This window comes from Necator americanus, chromosome II, assembly GCF_031761385.1.
Source record: "Necator americanus strain Aroian chromosome II, whole genome shotgun sequence".
Lineage (NCBI taxonomy): Eukaryota > Metazoa > Nematoda > Chromadorea > Rhabditida > Ancylostomatidae > Necator > Necator americanus.
This window is the reverse complement of record NC_087372.1, coordinates 8,355,716-8,372,408: the sequence shown is the minus strand read 5'-3', so window position 1 is coordinate 8,372,408 and position 16,693 is coordinate 8,355,716. Positions and strand designations below refer to the sequence as shown.

At 42.3% G+C, this 16,693-nt stretch overlaps 2 protein-coding genes across 5 annotated transcripts; both read right to left on the bottom strand.

The window, feature by feature from the left end:
* Nucleotides 1–829: 829 nt before the first annotated feature.
* RB195_017161 (uncharacterized protein) lies at nucleotides 830–12,581 on the bottom strand (the record flags this gene model as incomplete). Of its 4 annotated transcripts, none has more annotated exons than XM_064184036.1 (19): nucleotides 830–839; nucleotides 2,683–2,795; nucleotides 2,858–2,957; nucleotides 3,655–3,723; nucleotides 4,198–4,326; nucleotides 4,634–4,801; nucleotides 4,880–5,056; nucleotides 5,120–5,398; nucleotides 6,437–6,546; nucleotides 6,602–6,705; nucleotides 6,782–6,869; nucleotides 6,968–7,042; nucleotides 7,099–7,184; nucleotides 7,247–7,358; nucleotides 7,431–7,563; nucleotides 8,095–8,175; nucleotides 11,668–11,699; nucleotides 11,766–11,784; nucleotides 11,871–11,932. In XM_064184036.1, the coding sequence occupies 19 exons, from the start codon at nucleotides 11,930–11,932 to the stop codon at nucleotides 830–832; spliced, it is 1,947 nt and encodes a 648-aa protein (XP_064039916.1). The 4 variants fall into 4 exon arrangements, with proteins under 4 accessions (XP_064039916.1, XP_064039917.1, XP_064039918.1 ...); XM_064184035.1 differs by lacking the exon at nucleotides 830–839 and adding an exon at nucleotides 2,484–2,625; XM_064184034.1 differs by lacking the exons at nucleotides 830–839; nucleotides 11,668–11,699; nucleotides 11,766–11,784; nucleotides 11,871–11,932 and adding exons at nucleotides 10,325–10,400; nucleotides 12,377–12,581 and having other exon boundaries at nucleotides 2,673–2,795.
* A 901-nt stretch (nucleotides 12,582–13,482) lies between these two features.
* On the bottom strand, nucleotides 13,483–13,908 carry RB195_017160 (uncharacterized protein; the record flags this gene model as incomplete). The annotated part of the gene is made up of 1 exon (XM_064184033.1): nucleotides 13,483–13,908. One exon carries the CDS (start codon nucleotides 13,906–13,908, stop codon nucleotides 13,483–13,485), a length of 426 nt encoding a protein of 141 aa, XP_064039914.1.
* Nucleotides 13,909–16,693: the final 2,785 nt, after the last annotated feature.

Sequence of the window (16,693 nt, the reverse complement as noted above, 5' to 3'; positions counted from 1 at the left end):
ACCCCCATGAATTCAGTAAGCAAAACACTGACTGTTGCTCCTTCTGGGCATACCATCACAGGGACCGTTCCCAATTTCAAATCAGAACTAATTCTTTTTTGCTGCATTTCTGATACGAATTCAGCACTCAGAACTTGGTTCCAACATTTCTCAGGGGTTGAATAACTCGGTGTTTGCTTAGATGTGCGACAAATACAGTCGCGTTTATAGTCGGATCAACGGGACCTGAAGCTCAATGCAGTAGCCGAAGCCGTTGCGCTCGAAATGGCGCAGAGGCGTGAGCGGTTGATACCATCACTAACTGCTCTCGAAGTGCATAGCTGTATGGAAACAACGGAGGCCTAACTTCGATCCCAGTCGCTAGCTCTACCCCACCGCTTCAAGCCCAAGCGCCTATGCAACTGGACCGAGCAACCGAGTCGTTTCGAAGCGATCATAATCACAAAACTGCTGAATATTCTTCCATTGTATTTTGATATGATAGACAACATAAGCAGTTAATAAAAACATTGTTCATTATTAAGAAAATACACTAAACACGAGAATCACACGGTAAAACAGAATCTACCGGTTACAATACACTCTACATTCCTTTGGGGTCGGAACGGAAAAAGTACAATATATGCTTATCTTTAAAAAATATATTGTAAAATGAGGACCATAACATTTCTACGTTCAGACGGTCACCATAACAACACGTGTAACATGTGATAAAGCGATATTTGTGATTAAAGAGATTCCATTGGGAACTGTATGAACGGAATCATGTGAGACAACATCATGTGAAAAAAGATTTTAGGACTGACTGATGGGAATGTAAATCAAGGGGTCATTGACGCCTAAAACGAAACATGAATAAAAAAGGGGAGCATCCCACGTACAAATAAAAAGCGATAGTTGTAATAAGACGGATAACATCCTGACAGTTGTGAATGCTGAAGAAAAACACTTATGAATGGATGTGGGCGAAATATTGCGCAATTTAGCGTTGCTTGAGCGTAATAGGACGAAAGTTGTGGGATCAGACAACGTCAATTAATAATGTGAAAGAATGGTTTCGCAAATTGGATCGTACAATAGAACAGACTCATAAAACACAGAAGACTTAGCTTAAAATCGACAGTGTATTTGTAATACACTATTAGCCAAGATTTTTTCTACTTAACAATTAATATTAAAGCATTGGTTTTCTACAGCAATCTAAAAGGTAAGGCAACAGAGGTAAACGAAAAAAAAAAGATATATGAGAAATAACCTGCCTAATGAAAACTTCTGACATCAACATCAAAGGATTTCGGGGAAAATTACTGACTTTTCTGCAAACAAATTCTTGCTGGAGAAGTTAGGGACAGCCGGTCAAGGTTATTCGATTTCCAGAGGTAACTAATTTAATCACAACGCAAACTGCGTAAGAAAACCGTGAAAACGTAATGAATGCTACGTTTAAGACGTAACTAGTTAACTAGGGAACGCAAATAACTATAAACAAAAGAAAAGGCAATGCAGGGCAACCATCGACCATATGGTTGGAGGTGGTGGACAGCAACAGAATTTTTTTGCCACAAGAACAACAAAAACTCCATAGAATATGGGGGATTCAGGTAATATACGGAACTATGTACAAAAGAATAAAGTGCAGGGATGCAGGCGCGGGTAACTATCTTTGCACGAAGGTCGCAATGCGCGTTCGAACGGAATAGGGATGAAAAAAGAGAGTGTATAAATAACACAGAGCTAATCCACTACTGTATACGCGTCGTGGTTTTCCGTGGAAATATAGTTACCGATTACAATAGCAAGCACCACAGCAAGGCCAGGTGCCGAGTTTATAGAACCGAAGATGTTACGCGATCGCTTCACTACTAATTGATGGTTGTCAAACGGAGGCTTCTCACAACTCTTGATCGATAGTCACCAATTGGTATAGTCAAGTCAGAACGACATGAAACTCGGTGCAATTGCGTAAATGGGTTGCACTCGAAGGGCTGCGGAGGAGTGTAGCGTTTAGGATCGAGAGGATCATTGCTAGAACCGCTCATCGCTGAGGTTCTAGAGGGTACCACCTCAACCCCAGCTGCTAGCCGATACCTTCAAAGGGATCCGCTTACGCATGCGCACCGAGTTTCGTGTCGTTTTCCCCGACTATAGTGAAGTGAACGCGTGACACCATTGCGTCTGCAAACTGCGAACAGTCCAAGACGTAGAGAATAATGGTGTAATAGAGATGCAAAACTACATCAAGCACAGGACTTGGAGAAAATGCTACAAAGAAAGGAAAAGAAACAAGGAAAAGAAGAGGACAGAGTGCACATACGAAACAACCTATTAAGCCATTTTGCATGCAGATGATAAATTATTTGAGCTGATTTCTTCACCTTAATAGTGTATCTGAGAGCGAGACACTGTAATACCGACACACCACCGAAGAATGACAAATAACCTCTCGGAAAAATTCAAGAGCTTAGATTCTGAGGGGCACTTCGTTACAATGCTAAACATGCACTATAAGTTGGTGTGGGAAGAGATGAGAGAAGATGAAGTCGTTGTGAAAAAAGCATAGTGACCGCCGAAGAGATGTTAAATGAGAAAAAACGCAGTAAAGAAAGAAAAGATGCGACACAAAACCTTAAAAAAAGGGATTATGCGTCGAAACGCAATATGTGAAGAGAACATCAAACTAACACTCGCGGATCATTTAAAAAGCGTGTAATCGACTCTACAAGTTCAACAGCTGCGGCTGAGCTTTTGTTCATCATCATCTGAAGACCACTTGACAAAGCTGGCGGCGCAAACTTCTATAAAAGTACCAATAAACTGATGTGAAAAATGACTAACACAAGTGTGTAGGTCTTTGCACCAAATCTTGATAAGCTGGATCAGACGTTATGAAGTAATACAGAGATGTTGACAGCTCGACGAGTTCTTTGAAGCTGTCCAGGTCCGTTTTTTCGCATAACCTGAATTTCAGGCCGTAGAAAAGATTAAGCAAATCTGCATCTTATAAAAATTAACAAATAACTAGCGTAATCATTTTATTAGCTTTTACCAGAATAGACCGCCACAAGATTAAAGGCAGGTATCACGACGCGACGACGTCGGGGTCTCTGGCGAAAAATATGTTCCGTAGTTTAACACAGTCCGCCTCCCTCAGCAGCCTATTCATTGGTTTTAATTGAAAAAGCTGCTGAGGAGACCCCCATTGATTCTCGATTGCTCTCTTGCATGCATGAGCAAGTGTGGCGCGTTCTCACGTATCTCGTAGGAACAAATCCGGTTTCAAGACGATTAAAAAAATTGAGCGGGACCACGCTCACCTCCCAGTCTGCACCCCAAACTCTATGTTTCCCCGTAGAGACCATAACATCGTCAATTTCGTGATACGCTGTCTTTAAAGCAGCGCCGGCAGAATTCGCATATACAAATCTTACTGGGAAACCTTAGCTAACACTGAGAATGAACGAAGGAAAACAACGAAACCAAATACACTGGAAAAACAGTTTAACAGTACTTCACATCGCCATAATACTCAACAATACTCATGTTAATGTTAGTCTGGTGTGACAGGATCGAAATCCTCTAAGAACGCACCCATAGAAAACTACAAGGTTTTGCTGAAAAAGCGCAAACAAGTAAGTAAAGCATCAAGAAACCTACCTAGCCGCACACTTCCACAAACCTCTGATATCTGCTCGAACCTTCTCCGAGGAAAGACCTCGTTCAATCCTTAAAATTAAACAAATTAAATGTACCTGAAATGTGAACTCAAAAAGGTATTCCTTAACAGAAAAAGTTATGTAATATGTAGAATCACTACAAAAAGCAATATAAGACCTCAATGAAAGACATAGTCGAGTCAGAACGCCCTTACCTATGGTAGACTGAAAACGACATAAAGCACGGTGCAGTGCGTAAGCGGCTGCGCTCGAAGCGGCGCGGAGGAGACAGCGGTTGGAATCGAGGTGGGACAGTCGCGAACTGTAACAATGAACGGTGGTAGTAAGGGTCCTCGCTCGATTTCAATAGCTATGCTCCTCCGCACCGCTTCGAGCGTAACCGTTTATGTAACTGCACCGTGTTTCATGTCGTTTTGACATGCTGTAGGTAAGGGCAAGTTAAAAACAAATCGAAAACTGTCTAAATGAAACAAGGAACTAAAAGTGTGTGTAAGAAAAAAAAGTGGAATGGAAGAGAACCAACTTGTCAACAAATTTCTCAGTTAGCCCATTCCAGATGCTCAAAAATTTCTTTAGTACATACTCAGGAGTTGAAATAAATGAGTTCGAAACGTCTCGAGCAGCGCTAGTCTGTTTGCGTGAGTTCTGGGCTCTGTAATTAAACCCATATTATTGCAATCAGACTTTATCGAAAATATTTGGCAGAACAGTGATGTACTGCACATTTCTGTTTGAGTCTTGCCCTCGAGTACTCGGATGCTCAACTTTCCATGCTTTTCAATTTATTCGAACAGTCGAGTAGGCTTACCATTGTTCGGATCATTCAAATACTGGAGGAGCCGGATCTTTCGAAGATCCGAATGATCCGACTATCCGAGTGGCAAGAATCTCGGGATGTGGGATGGAGATTTGTACGGGACTACGGTTAAAATAAATATAATAGGTTCATATATAAATACCTCACAACTGCAACACCTTGGTATGGCTGGTTCACGATGGACAACCTTCCCATCCTCTCGGTAGGCGTACGAATGCTCCTACTTTCATAATGTTCGTATCGCTTCGGATATCCTCGACACTGTCCATCTTGATACTTAGATCGTGGAATTTCTCGATCCATGTGGAATCTGTAGGATTTCTGTATTGTAGAGCGATCTTCTTGAACTTGGTACGGTATGTTTACTTTACTTTTATCAGCGGCGCACCTTTCGGTACGGAATTGTTGCGTGTTTGCAACAGGTTCCGACAAACTCTTAAAACAGCGCGGTGTAGTACTCAAGGACCTTTCGGTAGAGTAACGTCGTTGCGGTGCTGTCGGTCGATGGAAGCCAGATTGCACACTGAGATAAGAAGAATCGCGATAAGTTCTCCTACTATCTTTCCTGGAATCCCATTGGTGTATCGAAGGTATCTGAGAAACATCCTCATCTACTCTGCATTTGAACCTTTCTGTGATATTGGAGACAGATTCAGCCACATAATTACCACGAATTTCACCACCCTCATTCGTTGAACCAGCAGTAGCATCGTGATTTTTGGCATATGATGGTTCACAGCGAGTTTTCTTTTCTACTCCACGGCTCTGAAGATAATCGTCATGTTTCTTCGGCTTTCGTTTCTTACGACTACTTCGCTTATGGATTTGGAGGTTTATCGGTCTGCTCATTAGATCTTCGGAATAAAGTTGGTTCCTCTTGGTATCGCTTTTGCCACTTGATTTAACACTGAAAGAGTGACAATTGAATGAAACAAAAAAGCTCAATTACAGTATATAGTCAGGTCTGAAAGACCCGAAGCACGGCGCAGTTTGCGTAGGAGGCTGCGCTTGAAGCTTCCCGGGAGATCGCGGTTGTTGGAATCAAGCAATCATCACTCATCGCTGTAGTCTGAGTGAAACTAGCCACGTCCCATCGCGATCTCAACCGCCAGCTCCACCGCACTGCTAATGCAACCGGAACAAGCTTTAGGTCCTCGTCTTTGACCCCACCTTAGCATGAAAATGAAGATGTTAAGATCCCTTCAAGAAGAGCGAAATAAGAGAACACTTCAGCAGCCCAGTGATTATTCGCGCATTCGCAAACGCGCTCGTATGCCTGCGTTACATGTTATTAGGTGCACATTGTAGGTAAATTCGATCGAAGAAGCTGTTTTCTGCAACGAATAATCTTAAGAATATTTTTCGAATAAGTACAATGAATTTTTAGCGTGAATGCGTTTATGCTCGTGATCTAACCACTAACTCTATCTTTTCGTGGAAGGATCTCAACAAGGTCAATTTCGTGGTATTCTGCTTTTAAACTGTAAGTAGAATGAACAGAATGTTTTAAAAGGAACGGTAATAGTAAAACAAAGTGTCACTGAATAATCTAAGGACAAACAGGCAGTTTTTCCTCGACATAGGAGATGATTCTGAAGGAAGCATGAAAAAAAAAAGTTTTAGAACAGTGATTCTCTTAAACACTCATTACTGTTGCAACCGGTGTCATTTCAGTCATATTTGACCGAACTCAAAGTTTAAGACCTAGAGTCACCTAACAGATAATTTATGTAAATATTGCTCCCGGATGTCATCTCGAGGAATTTCATTGTGCTTTTAGTTCCAATTTCCGATGAAAAGGAAATGATGAGACATTTCCACAAACAAAAAGGAAAACTGTTCGAACTGATCTATACTTGGGGTCTATATCAGATATGACCAATAAAGAAAGGATTTTTACACATTTTTCAGCTTCTCTACACTGTTATTACAATAGAAAACTTACTTAAGGTGTTTAGACGATACCGATTGGGGTATCGGATCAACCTCCATTGGCTCTTCTTCAGCACAGGTTGTACGGAGGAGCCCTAACCTCCGGAGTGAAGTGAAGTAGTCCTAAAACCGAAAAATACGTAAAATTGAATACAAAAGGTTGCACAAACGATCGTACTTGGGTTGTGAAGTTTAAGACACCGTGAGCGGTCGCTTTCAAGGAAAGATTGGAGTCATTGGTGACAAAATAAATTCGGTTCACCAGAGGGCAAGTTTCCGGCACTGAAGTTCAAAAAGTCAAGATGAATATTTGTTGAAGGAAGAAAAAGAAAACTGATGGATAAGTGAGAATACTTACGTCCCGTTTGGATACGATACGCGCACTTCAAAATAAGATCGTCGTTATCATTGGGTGCAGCCACAAAACCACTGACTTTCTCTTGTGACTATAACATAATATGTAATTTGTATTTGTGACTTTTGTTCCGGCGCTTGTATGAAGAAAACTTGAACAAGTGTCATGACAAAAATCACAGCCCTGTACCTCAGATGAAGACTCCATAAAAACGTATGGATTCGAAACCCACTTCCTCAAGCATTGCATTGCAAACTGAGCTCTCTAAAAGGAAATGAAAACTTGCAATGATGGTATCAAAAAAAAAATGAAATCACAACCTTCCTTAGACCAGGACTCCTACTGTGTTTGTGCAGTTTATCCAGTTCTTTTAACACGGGGAAAGGAACCATAACAAAAATTTTATCTGAAAATAGTGTGGAGATGAAATGTACATTCTATACATAATTAATGTTGCTGTAATTCTACTTGTAGCACTGGTTTCGATAAGTTCTGGATCTCCCACAACGGCACACGTATCCACTATGACGCAGCCATTGATTTCGGATGAATGAATAGGTCTTTTATACATGCACAGCTCCTAAACCACGACATCTACTCAAATATACTGAAGTAACCAGTAAAGACTTTTAGTTGTGATGAACTGCACTACCTGAGGTAGGTCCTTTCCATCAAGTTTTGATGAACGGAGCTCGCGAATCTCTTCGTAATCTTCTGTAGTTGGTTGCGACAAAGCTGTTTCCGATTGACAGTCATCTTTAACGGTTACCAGATCCATGCTGGTACTAAAAAGAAGGTTAAATAAACTGGAAGAGCAGTTGGGCCACATAAAACAAAAAACAAAGGAAGGAGCAAAAGTATTAGATCCACTACAGTCTTTTGCAGACGGCACATCTTCATTTTTGTCAAAATAGTATTAAAAAATAGATTAACATTGCCGTTTCTTTCGGTACTGACAGACGATTGATTGTAATTAACTTTCGTAATGCTCTTTGAGAGAAATTCCAAGGTAAATAACATCAAAATATACAAACAGAAAGGTTTTGTTTTTAGTTTTTAAACAGAACGCCATCAAAAATATTTAGTTGGAAAAGAAGAATTTTCAATTGGTACAAGTTTTCTACATAATAACAAATTCTACAAATATGTATCTTAAACTTTTCACAACAATTCTCATTTTTTTCCCATGAATCACTAGCTATAGAAACGCATTTGAACTATGATAAGGAGAACTATGCCCCAATTTTTACATGCGTATTTTCCAGTGTTTATCAATATGGTTTCTGAAACGCTGTGAAGCTGACACAACAACCAACCAGTACTCGTCGATACAGTAGAATGTTTCACCACGCATTTTAGTATGATACTGTTGCCAGGCACTCGATGATTGATTAGTCCTGTAAAAACTTAGAACTCGCACAACTACTGAGAATATCTCTTTAAGTTGCTCGAAAGTCTACGACGTTGATATCTGACAAAAATACAATCATAGTTCGAGAAAAGGGTGGTTGGGAGTCGGCCACTCAACCAACCCTCAACTCTTATTTATGGAAGCTCTTTCTTCTTTTTTTCTCATAGCTGCATTATCTTACATGTCGTAGAGCCTATAAGACTAATGCTCAGGTTTTAGGACTCAGATTGACTTAGTTATTTCCAGAAACAGGAGCGCGGTTGAGTGCTTCTCCCAACTACACTTCACTCTTAGAGTTCGTCTTTTAAATGCGTCATGTACAACAATTTTCGCAACTTTTGATAAGGCTCAGATGAAGCACCTCAAGATCTTTTCTTTTGTTCTTTTTTATTTTACATGATAGAGTGAAAAAGACCCAAAGCCGGATGCAGTTTTGTAGGAGGCGGGAGGTGGGACTCTTACTAGCACCTACAGTCAGAATGAAGCGGGGGAATGTTCCACATTGATTTCAGCCATCTGAACAACTGCATCAGGTTTTGTGTCGTTCTGACCTACTATATTTTGTGGAACCCTTGCTGGCACCACCCGTCGTTGTTGTTCGCGATGGTCCCAACTCCTTTTTTCAACTGCACCGTGCTTCATATCGTTTTGACCTTACTATACATAGCTTCGCGGACTTCAATTCGCTTACAATACCGCTACTAACTTGTGTCCCAAAATCCGTCGCCGACGGATTAATCCGTCGCAAACCGTCGGAATTCTTGGAAGTGGTCAAAATTAAATTTTGAAAGTACCATTCGAAAGTAAATGAGCTGCTGATTTCAAATATACTTCGAGAATTTACTTTTGACAAATGTGTGGCCTGAAAACGGGCAAAGTTTCCTCAAGCCCCGTTAATTACTTTCACACCTCCGCAATCCTTCCATTGGCATATCCCGCGGATACATCTCCATGGAAGGAAGGGGTGTTCATAGGATTTCCGCTTATTTCTCGAAATTGGACAAAATGTTCATTACATCCGTAATCAGGAGGTTATTTAGAGCATTTTGGTACCCCACATCATATGTTGGTCCGAAATTTCCATTCTCTTCAGAAATTCACGAAAGTGCTCCATCGAAGATTAATAAAACGTCACACTTTCAAAGCTGTAAAAAATCTTCTCGGAAATTTTTCAGCAAACAACTTGTACTTGACAATAGTTCATATTGTAAGCTTCTAGCTTTGAAAATGTCTAGTTTTTCCAGTGTCAAACTTACAACATTACTCTATTTCGTTATTTGGTCCAATTTTTGAACAGCTGTCAACAGCTTAGAATGAACGCTTAAGTCTCGCGATTCGGTACTTGCCTAGAACTTTCCTTCCTTTACGAGAATTGAATTAGGCGCTAACATCGGATGAGAGCTAGACATGGTTTTCGAGTGACCAAATTGAGGAAATTTTCGTCTGTTTTCACAAAACAGAAATTTTTGCAGCCTCTATGAATTTTTTCAGTACCTCAAATACCCAGTTCTTCTCACAAAAAGACGCTCTTTCGAATGATGTTGAATTCACTTTTATTTACAAACTTCAAAATTTCAACACTGACTCCGCCCTCTTATAGGGCAGGCGATATTCTATAGCTGGAATGGTTATCGCGGCCCAGGCACGGTCTGCCAGGCATCTCACACCTTCGATAGGTGACTCCTCTGGCGATTCGGCGTCACAGAGAGACAATAATGTTTGAACATAAATGAACGGTGACGAGAATTCTACACAGTTCTTAGTCATCGGAACCATACAGCTACTTCAATTTCACAAGCTTTCAGAAAGAAATAGAAACAAACGAAACAAACCTCCTGAAAAAGACAGACATGTAACAAATTAACACGTATTAAGGAAGAAAAAATCGAAATTTTTTAAATTTTTGAATTTTTCGTGTATTGCAGTTCAATTCGAATAATATTCACTTCTTCCTTTTCTTCCCTCTCCTTTTCTTTTTGTTTCTTGGTTTAGTTTCGTCAGTCATTTTCCTTCCTAGCCGTTTCAAATTATCACTGCTGTTTTTACAAATAAGAACTCTTTAGAATTCTCGTCACCGTTCATTTATGTTCAAACATTATTGTCTCTCTGTGACGCCGAATCGCCAGAGGAGTCACCTATCGAAGGTGTGAGATGCCTGGCAGACCGTGCCTGGGCCGCGATAACCATTCCAGCTATAGAATATCGCCTGCCCTATAAGAGGGCGGAGTCAGTGTTGAAATTTTGAAGTTTGTAAATAAAAGTGAATTCAACATCATTCGAAAGAGCGTCTTTTTGTGAGAAGAACTGGGTATTTGAGGTACTGAAAAAATCCATAGAGGCTGCAAAAATTTCTGTTTTGTGAAAACAGACGAAAATTTCCTCAATTTGGTCACTCGAAAACCATGTCTAGCTCTCATCCGATGTTAGCGCCTAATTCAATTCTCGTAAAGGAAGGAAAGTTCTAGGCAAGTACCGAATCGCGAGACTTAAGCGTTCATTCTAAGCTGTTGACAGCTGTTCAAAAATTGGACCAAATAACGAAATAGAGTAATGTTGTAAGTTTGACACTGGAAAAACTAGACATTTTCAAAGCTAGAAGCTTACAAAATATGAACTATTGTCAAGTACAAGTTGTTTACTGAAAAATTTCCGAGAAGATTTTTTACAGCTTCGAAAGTGTGACGTTTTATTAATCTTCGATGGAGCACTTTCGTGAATTTCTGAAGAGAACGGAAATTTCGGACCAACATATGATGTGGGGTACCAAAATGCTCTAAATAACCTCCTGATTACGGATGTAATGAACATTTTGTCCAATTTCGAGAAATAAGCGGAAATCCTATGAACACCCCTTCCTTCCATGGAGATGTATCCGCGGGATATGCCAATGGAAGGATTGCGGAGGTGTGAAAGTAATTAACGGGGCTTGAGGAAACTTTGCCCGTTTTCAGGCCACACATTTGTCAAAAGTAAATTCTCGAAGTATATTTGAAATCAGCAGCTCATTTACTTTCGAATGGTACTTTCAAAATTTAATTTTGACCACTTCCAAGAATTCCGACGGTTTGCGACGGATTAATCCGTCGGCGTAAATGTTTGACCTCTTTTCGCTGTGTAGAAATTATAGCTTCCATCGAAAATATGGTGCCAACATAAGTATGTTGGCAAAGGATTAATTATTATTATCTATGGATTATTGTCCATAGATAGGCATTTTACGATAGTTACCAATCAATATCAGAGAACCAAATTAAAGAATCCATGATTCCTTATGTGCAGTCTTGGGCATTCGACTTAAATGTAAATCGATCAATATGACCATCGTACGGTTCTAATACCAGTTAAAAAAAGGAAATGTTATTTGATTTTTCGTCGCATATGCAGAGAACCTTAGTTTCGTACTGGTAAATATCTGCACGACTGCAGCTAGAAACACATATTTATGTTGTCTTTAACAAATACTGTAACTGCACTGTACCGTATCTGAAGATTTAGTGCACGTGCTCGAGCCTAGGATTTACATAAAGGATTCAGAAGTTTGAAAGCGCAACAGGCCTAACAAGTGAAGAATTCAACCATTCCACCATAAGGAAACCTAAGATAAATCTCTGGTAGATTTTGCTTTGAAATAAAGGGGAAGGTTTGCAGGTAGTAACTAATTATTGGGACGAATGTGAATACCAAGTCCAGTTCGAATAATCTTGCACATTCATCTGCTTGACGAATCCAGTGAAAAACACCATGCCAACTAAATTACAATAGTCAATTAATTAATTCAATTACAATTATTACAAACTATTCCTGGAGGAGAGCACATTAAATTGAGTTGTCAAGAATATCAATCAGGAAGTCAAAATCAGGAAAAAAGAATCAGGAAATGAAATACCGTACATCCAAGCGGGGATGGCGTGGATTTCGTAAAATGCGCCAGCGCAGTCACGTGATCTCGCTGATCAAGAGACGTCTAGTCAATGATGACGCTTTCCATTCTCTACCCACGATAGACTTCGCTTAGGCACCGCGCAGCTTTATATTGATGTTCGAATATATTACTACAGGACAGTAACCATAAAGACAGCGTATAGTAGAGTCAAAACGGCATGAAGTATGGACAGTTGCGTAAGCGGTTGCGCTCGAAGCGGCGTGGTGGAGCGTAGCAACTGATATCGTGTAGGGATCCCCGCTACCGCCACCCATCTCTGCTGTTCGCCATTGTCCAACCTCGATTCCAACCGCTTTCTCCACCGCACCGCTTCGAACGCAGGCGCTCACGCAACTGCATTGTGCTTCATGTCGCTCTGACCCGAATATATCACGATTTTGATGCGGAACCCATAGCGAAAGCGGTGAGTTCGGATAGTAAATTGCCGAGCTGAGCGTGGTTCCGTTCATCTTTCCTTATTCGTCGTAAGAAATACCGTGGAAAGACCGTTTCTTACGACTTAGGTACCAACGCGCTACACTTGTGGACGCACCGCATCAAAGTGCGGGCGGTCGAAGATCAGTAATGTTTTACCACCCTTTCCAAGTGAAACTAGTAAACCACTGAATAGGCTGCTGAGGGGACTGGAGGCATTCTGACGTACCTCGTAGGACTAAAGCGGTACGCCGCCGTTTTTGCGAGCGACGATTAGGAAAAGAAAACTGCAATAAAACCAAAACGGCATGAACTACGGTGCAGTTGCGCAAGCGGTTGTGTCGAAATGGTGCGAGCGGCGTAGTGGTTTGGATCGAGTGAAGACACCTTCTACCATCTTTCATTGTTGAAGTTCGCGATGCTTCGACCTTGATTCCAACCGCTACTCTACCGCACCGCTTCGAGCGCAGCTGCTTACGCAACAGCGCTGTGCTTTTGACCCAAATCGTTCGCACCGTGTCGCATGTCGTTTGGGCCTTACCATGCTACTCGAACTCTACGCTTTTGCTATGGGCTCCGCCCAAGTCGAAATAGTGATACACTGCCTTTAACGCTCGCCTTCGTCATGGTAATTTGAGCCACCAAAGATATGCTTACTGATCGTTTTGCTGAGATTCGGTAAGGTGAAGATCTGTTAGGGCTTCGAGCATTCGAGCACCTTTCGGTCGACTGAAGTTGGGACGACCATTTTTTTTTGAAATGCCCTTCGTATGCATGGTGGAGCAGCTTTGCTGGAAGGATTCAGTGACGATCTTAGGTTGCTCGTAATGGTTACGCATACGTGTGCCCAGAGGGTAGCAGTAATATTAGGGTGTTCGGAAAGTATCTGCCGAAATACGGCAAAATTTCAGAACAACACAACTTTTTAACATTTTATTATTCGACGAAATAATCTCCATCAACATCGACAACCTTCTGCCAACGTCTCACAAGATCACGGATTCCTTTGGCGTAGAACTCCGGCGACTTGGAGGCAAAGAAAGCCCGAAGGTAATTTTTGAGGTGGTCACGATCATCGTAGCGCTTCTCTTCCAGGTGATGCTGAAGCGTTCGGAAGAGGTGGTAGTCGATCTGGGCCAGGACCGGGCTGTACGGTTGGTGCGGTAGAATTTTCCATCCAAACTCCGGAATTTTCTGGGAAGTCTTCTTCGCGATGTGAGGGCGCGCTTTATCGTGCAGCAGGCGAACGTTGCGAGCTTCGGGTGCTCCTTGCGGATCTTGCCGGCCTTTGCAGTTGAGAGCAGTAGACTTCGGCAGTAACTGTCGTGTTGTCCGGCAGCAGTTCGAAACGGTAGATTCCATGAACTCCCCACCAGACGCACACTTTCATATCGATGCTGCTCCGCCATATTCTTCAGTTCGTCGAACGATATTGCAGTCGATCGACCAGAGCGAGGCTTATCTTCGAGTTTCTTGTTTCCGGCTTTGAAGTGCTGGAACCAGGCGCGCACAGACCGCTCAGAAGGGGCTTCAGTGCCGAATTCTTGACTTAATTTTCGATGGGGTTCAGCAGCGGGATGGGCAGATTCGAACTCGTAAAGGAGTACGTATAGAATATGGGTACAATGTTCGGCCATTATAGAATGAAATAGGCAAGGAAGAGGGAGTTAGATATGTTATGTGTATACGATCTGTAGTGTCCTTATATAATACCAGTCTGAATGTCCGGCTAAAGCTGGACAAGATAACGTTCCACGTCAGATCACATAAACATCTTGCTACTATTTAAGCAGCCATTTGCATGCATGTTTCCACTTTCTGAGCATCCTACAAAATTGAGGGGAAAGAAGAAGGAAATAGGCACGCAGAGGAGTCATAAAGGTGAAGAGCAAAGCGCCAAGTGGTTACGGCTATGAAACGGCTCCAACCATTTATCTTTTGCGTCATTCACACTAAGTTATTGCGCTCCAATGACCGGGTCCAGCGACGCCGGTGGATTCGTCGCACCCCATATTATAGAAATCTGGCGCCGGTGGACCAATCTGACACCGTTGGACCCGTTAACCCCTCCCATAGGTATCTGGCGCCGGTAGACCTGTCCCACTCCCTTCTATAGATATCTGGCGCCGGCACGCTAGTGCAACGCCGGCAGACCCGTCCCACCCCCTTCTATAGGTATCTGACGCGGTGGACCCGTCGCACCCTCTTCTATAGGTATCTGGCGCCGTTGGACCCGTCGCACCCCCTCCTATAGGTATCTGGCGCCGGTGGACCCGTCGCAACCCATTCTATAGCTATCTGATCCCAGCGTACCAATCCGACGCCGGGTGGACCCGTCGCACCCCCTTTTTCGAATTTCGTGACACACAGACAAACAAACAAACAAACACAGACACACACACGGAATATGCTCGTTATTATATATCATGATCATGATATTTAAAACGGAAACTTCCAGAACATCTCGAAAAATCTGCGCTACAGCGAAATTTTCGGCAGATAATTTCCGAACACCCCAATCATGTGTGTGTGTGTGTGTGTGTGTGACACACACACACACACACACACACACACACACACACACACACACACACACACACACACACACACACACACACACACACACACACACACACACACACACACACACACACACACACACACACACACACACACACACACACACACACACACACACACACACACACACACACACACACACACACACACACACACACACACACACACACACACACACACACACACACACACACACACACACACACACACACACACACACACACACACACACACACACACACACACACACACACACACACACACACACACACACACACACACACACACAACACAACACACACACACACACACACACACACACACACACACACACACACACACACACACGGACTAAGCTCGTTATTATATATCATGATCATGATATTTAAAACGGGAACTTCCAGAACATCTCGAAAAATCTGCGCTACAGCGAAATTCTCGGCAGATACTTTCCGAACACCCCGATCATGATGTATAATAACGAGCTTAGTCCGTGTGTGTGTGTGTGTGTGTGTGTGTGTGTGTGTGTGTGTGTGTGTGTGTGTGTGTGTGTGTGTGTGTGTGTGTGTGTGTGTGTGCGTGTGTGTGTGTGTGTGTGGTGTGTGTGTGTGTGTGCTGTGTGTGTGTGTGTGTGTGTGTTGTGTGTGTGTGTGTGTGTGTGTGTGTGTGTGTGTGTGTGGTGTGTGTGTGTGTGTGTGTGGTGTGTGTGTGTGTGTGTGTGTGTGGTGTGTGTGTGTGTGTGTGTGTGTGTGTGTGTGTGTGTGTGTGTGTGTGTGTGTGTGTGTGTGTGTGTATATGTATGTATGTATGTGTGTGTGTGTCACGAAATTCGAAAAAGGGGGTGCGACGGGTCCACTGGCGCCAGATAGCCATAATACGGGGTGCGACGGGTCCACCGGCGCCAGGTAGCTACAAAATGGACTGAGACGGGTCAGGGGCATGGAAATGGTACGCAGTAACTTCGTGTGCATCTCGCAAAAAGTAGATGGCATGTTTCACAGCCGTGGCCACAGGGCGCATTGCCTTCCACCTTTATGAGACCTCCGCTTGTCTATTTCCCTCTTCGTTCGCCTCAAGTTGGTAGCATGCCGCTCTGCAAAGCATGCAAATGGCTGCTTAAATAGTGGCAAGATGTTTATGTGATCTGACGTGGAACATTGTCTTTATCAGTAAGATGATGTCTTTCACATCATTTTGTGCCAAAACATAATTCGTTGATAACTGTCTGGGGAAAACAATAGGAAAACCCATATTTCGAGTGATATTTTTAAATTTTGTCTATAATGTATTGCTAAGGAGTGTTTGAAGCTGAAGTTCGAATGTTCTCCAAATGTAGAACTTACGAGTTTAGAAAGAAAACTGTGAAATTTTTCCCTTTTAGTTATAATATAAAGAAGGAAGAAAGACTGTTGTAGATACAGAATTCCATTTTCATAGAAAATGGCACTAATATTAATTTTCGTTGATCAGTGAAGGTGAGCGAAGCAAACACCACAGAAAGTCTGATGTCCGTCTTTAGCCGGACGTTCAGACTGGTATTTTCATAAGAACCAAACTGGATATCGGT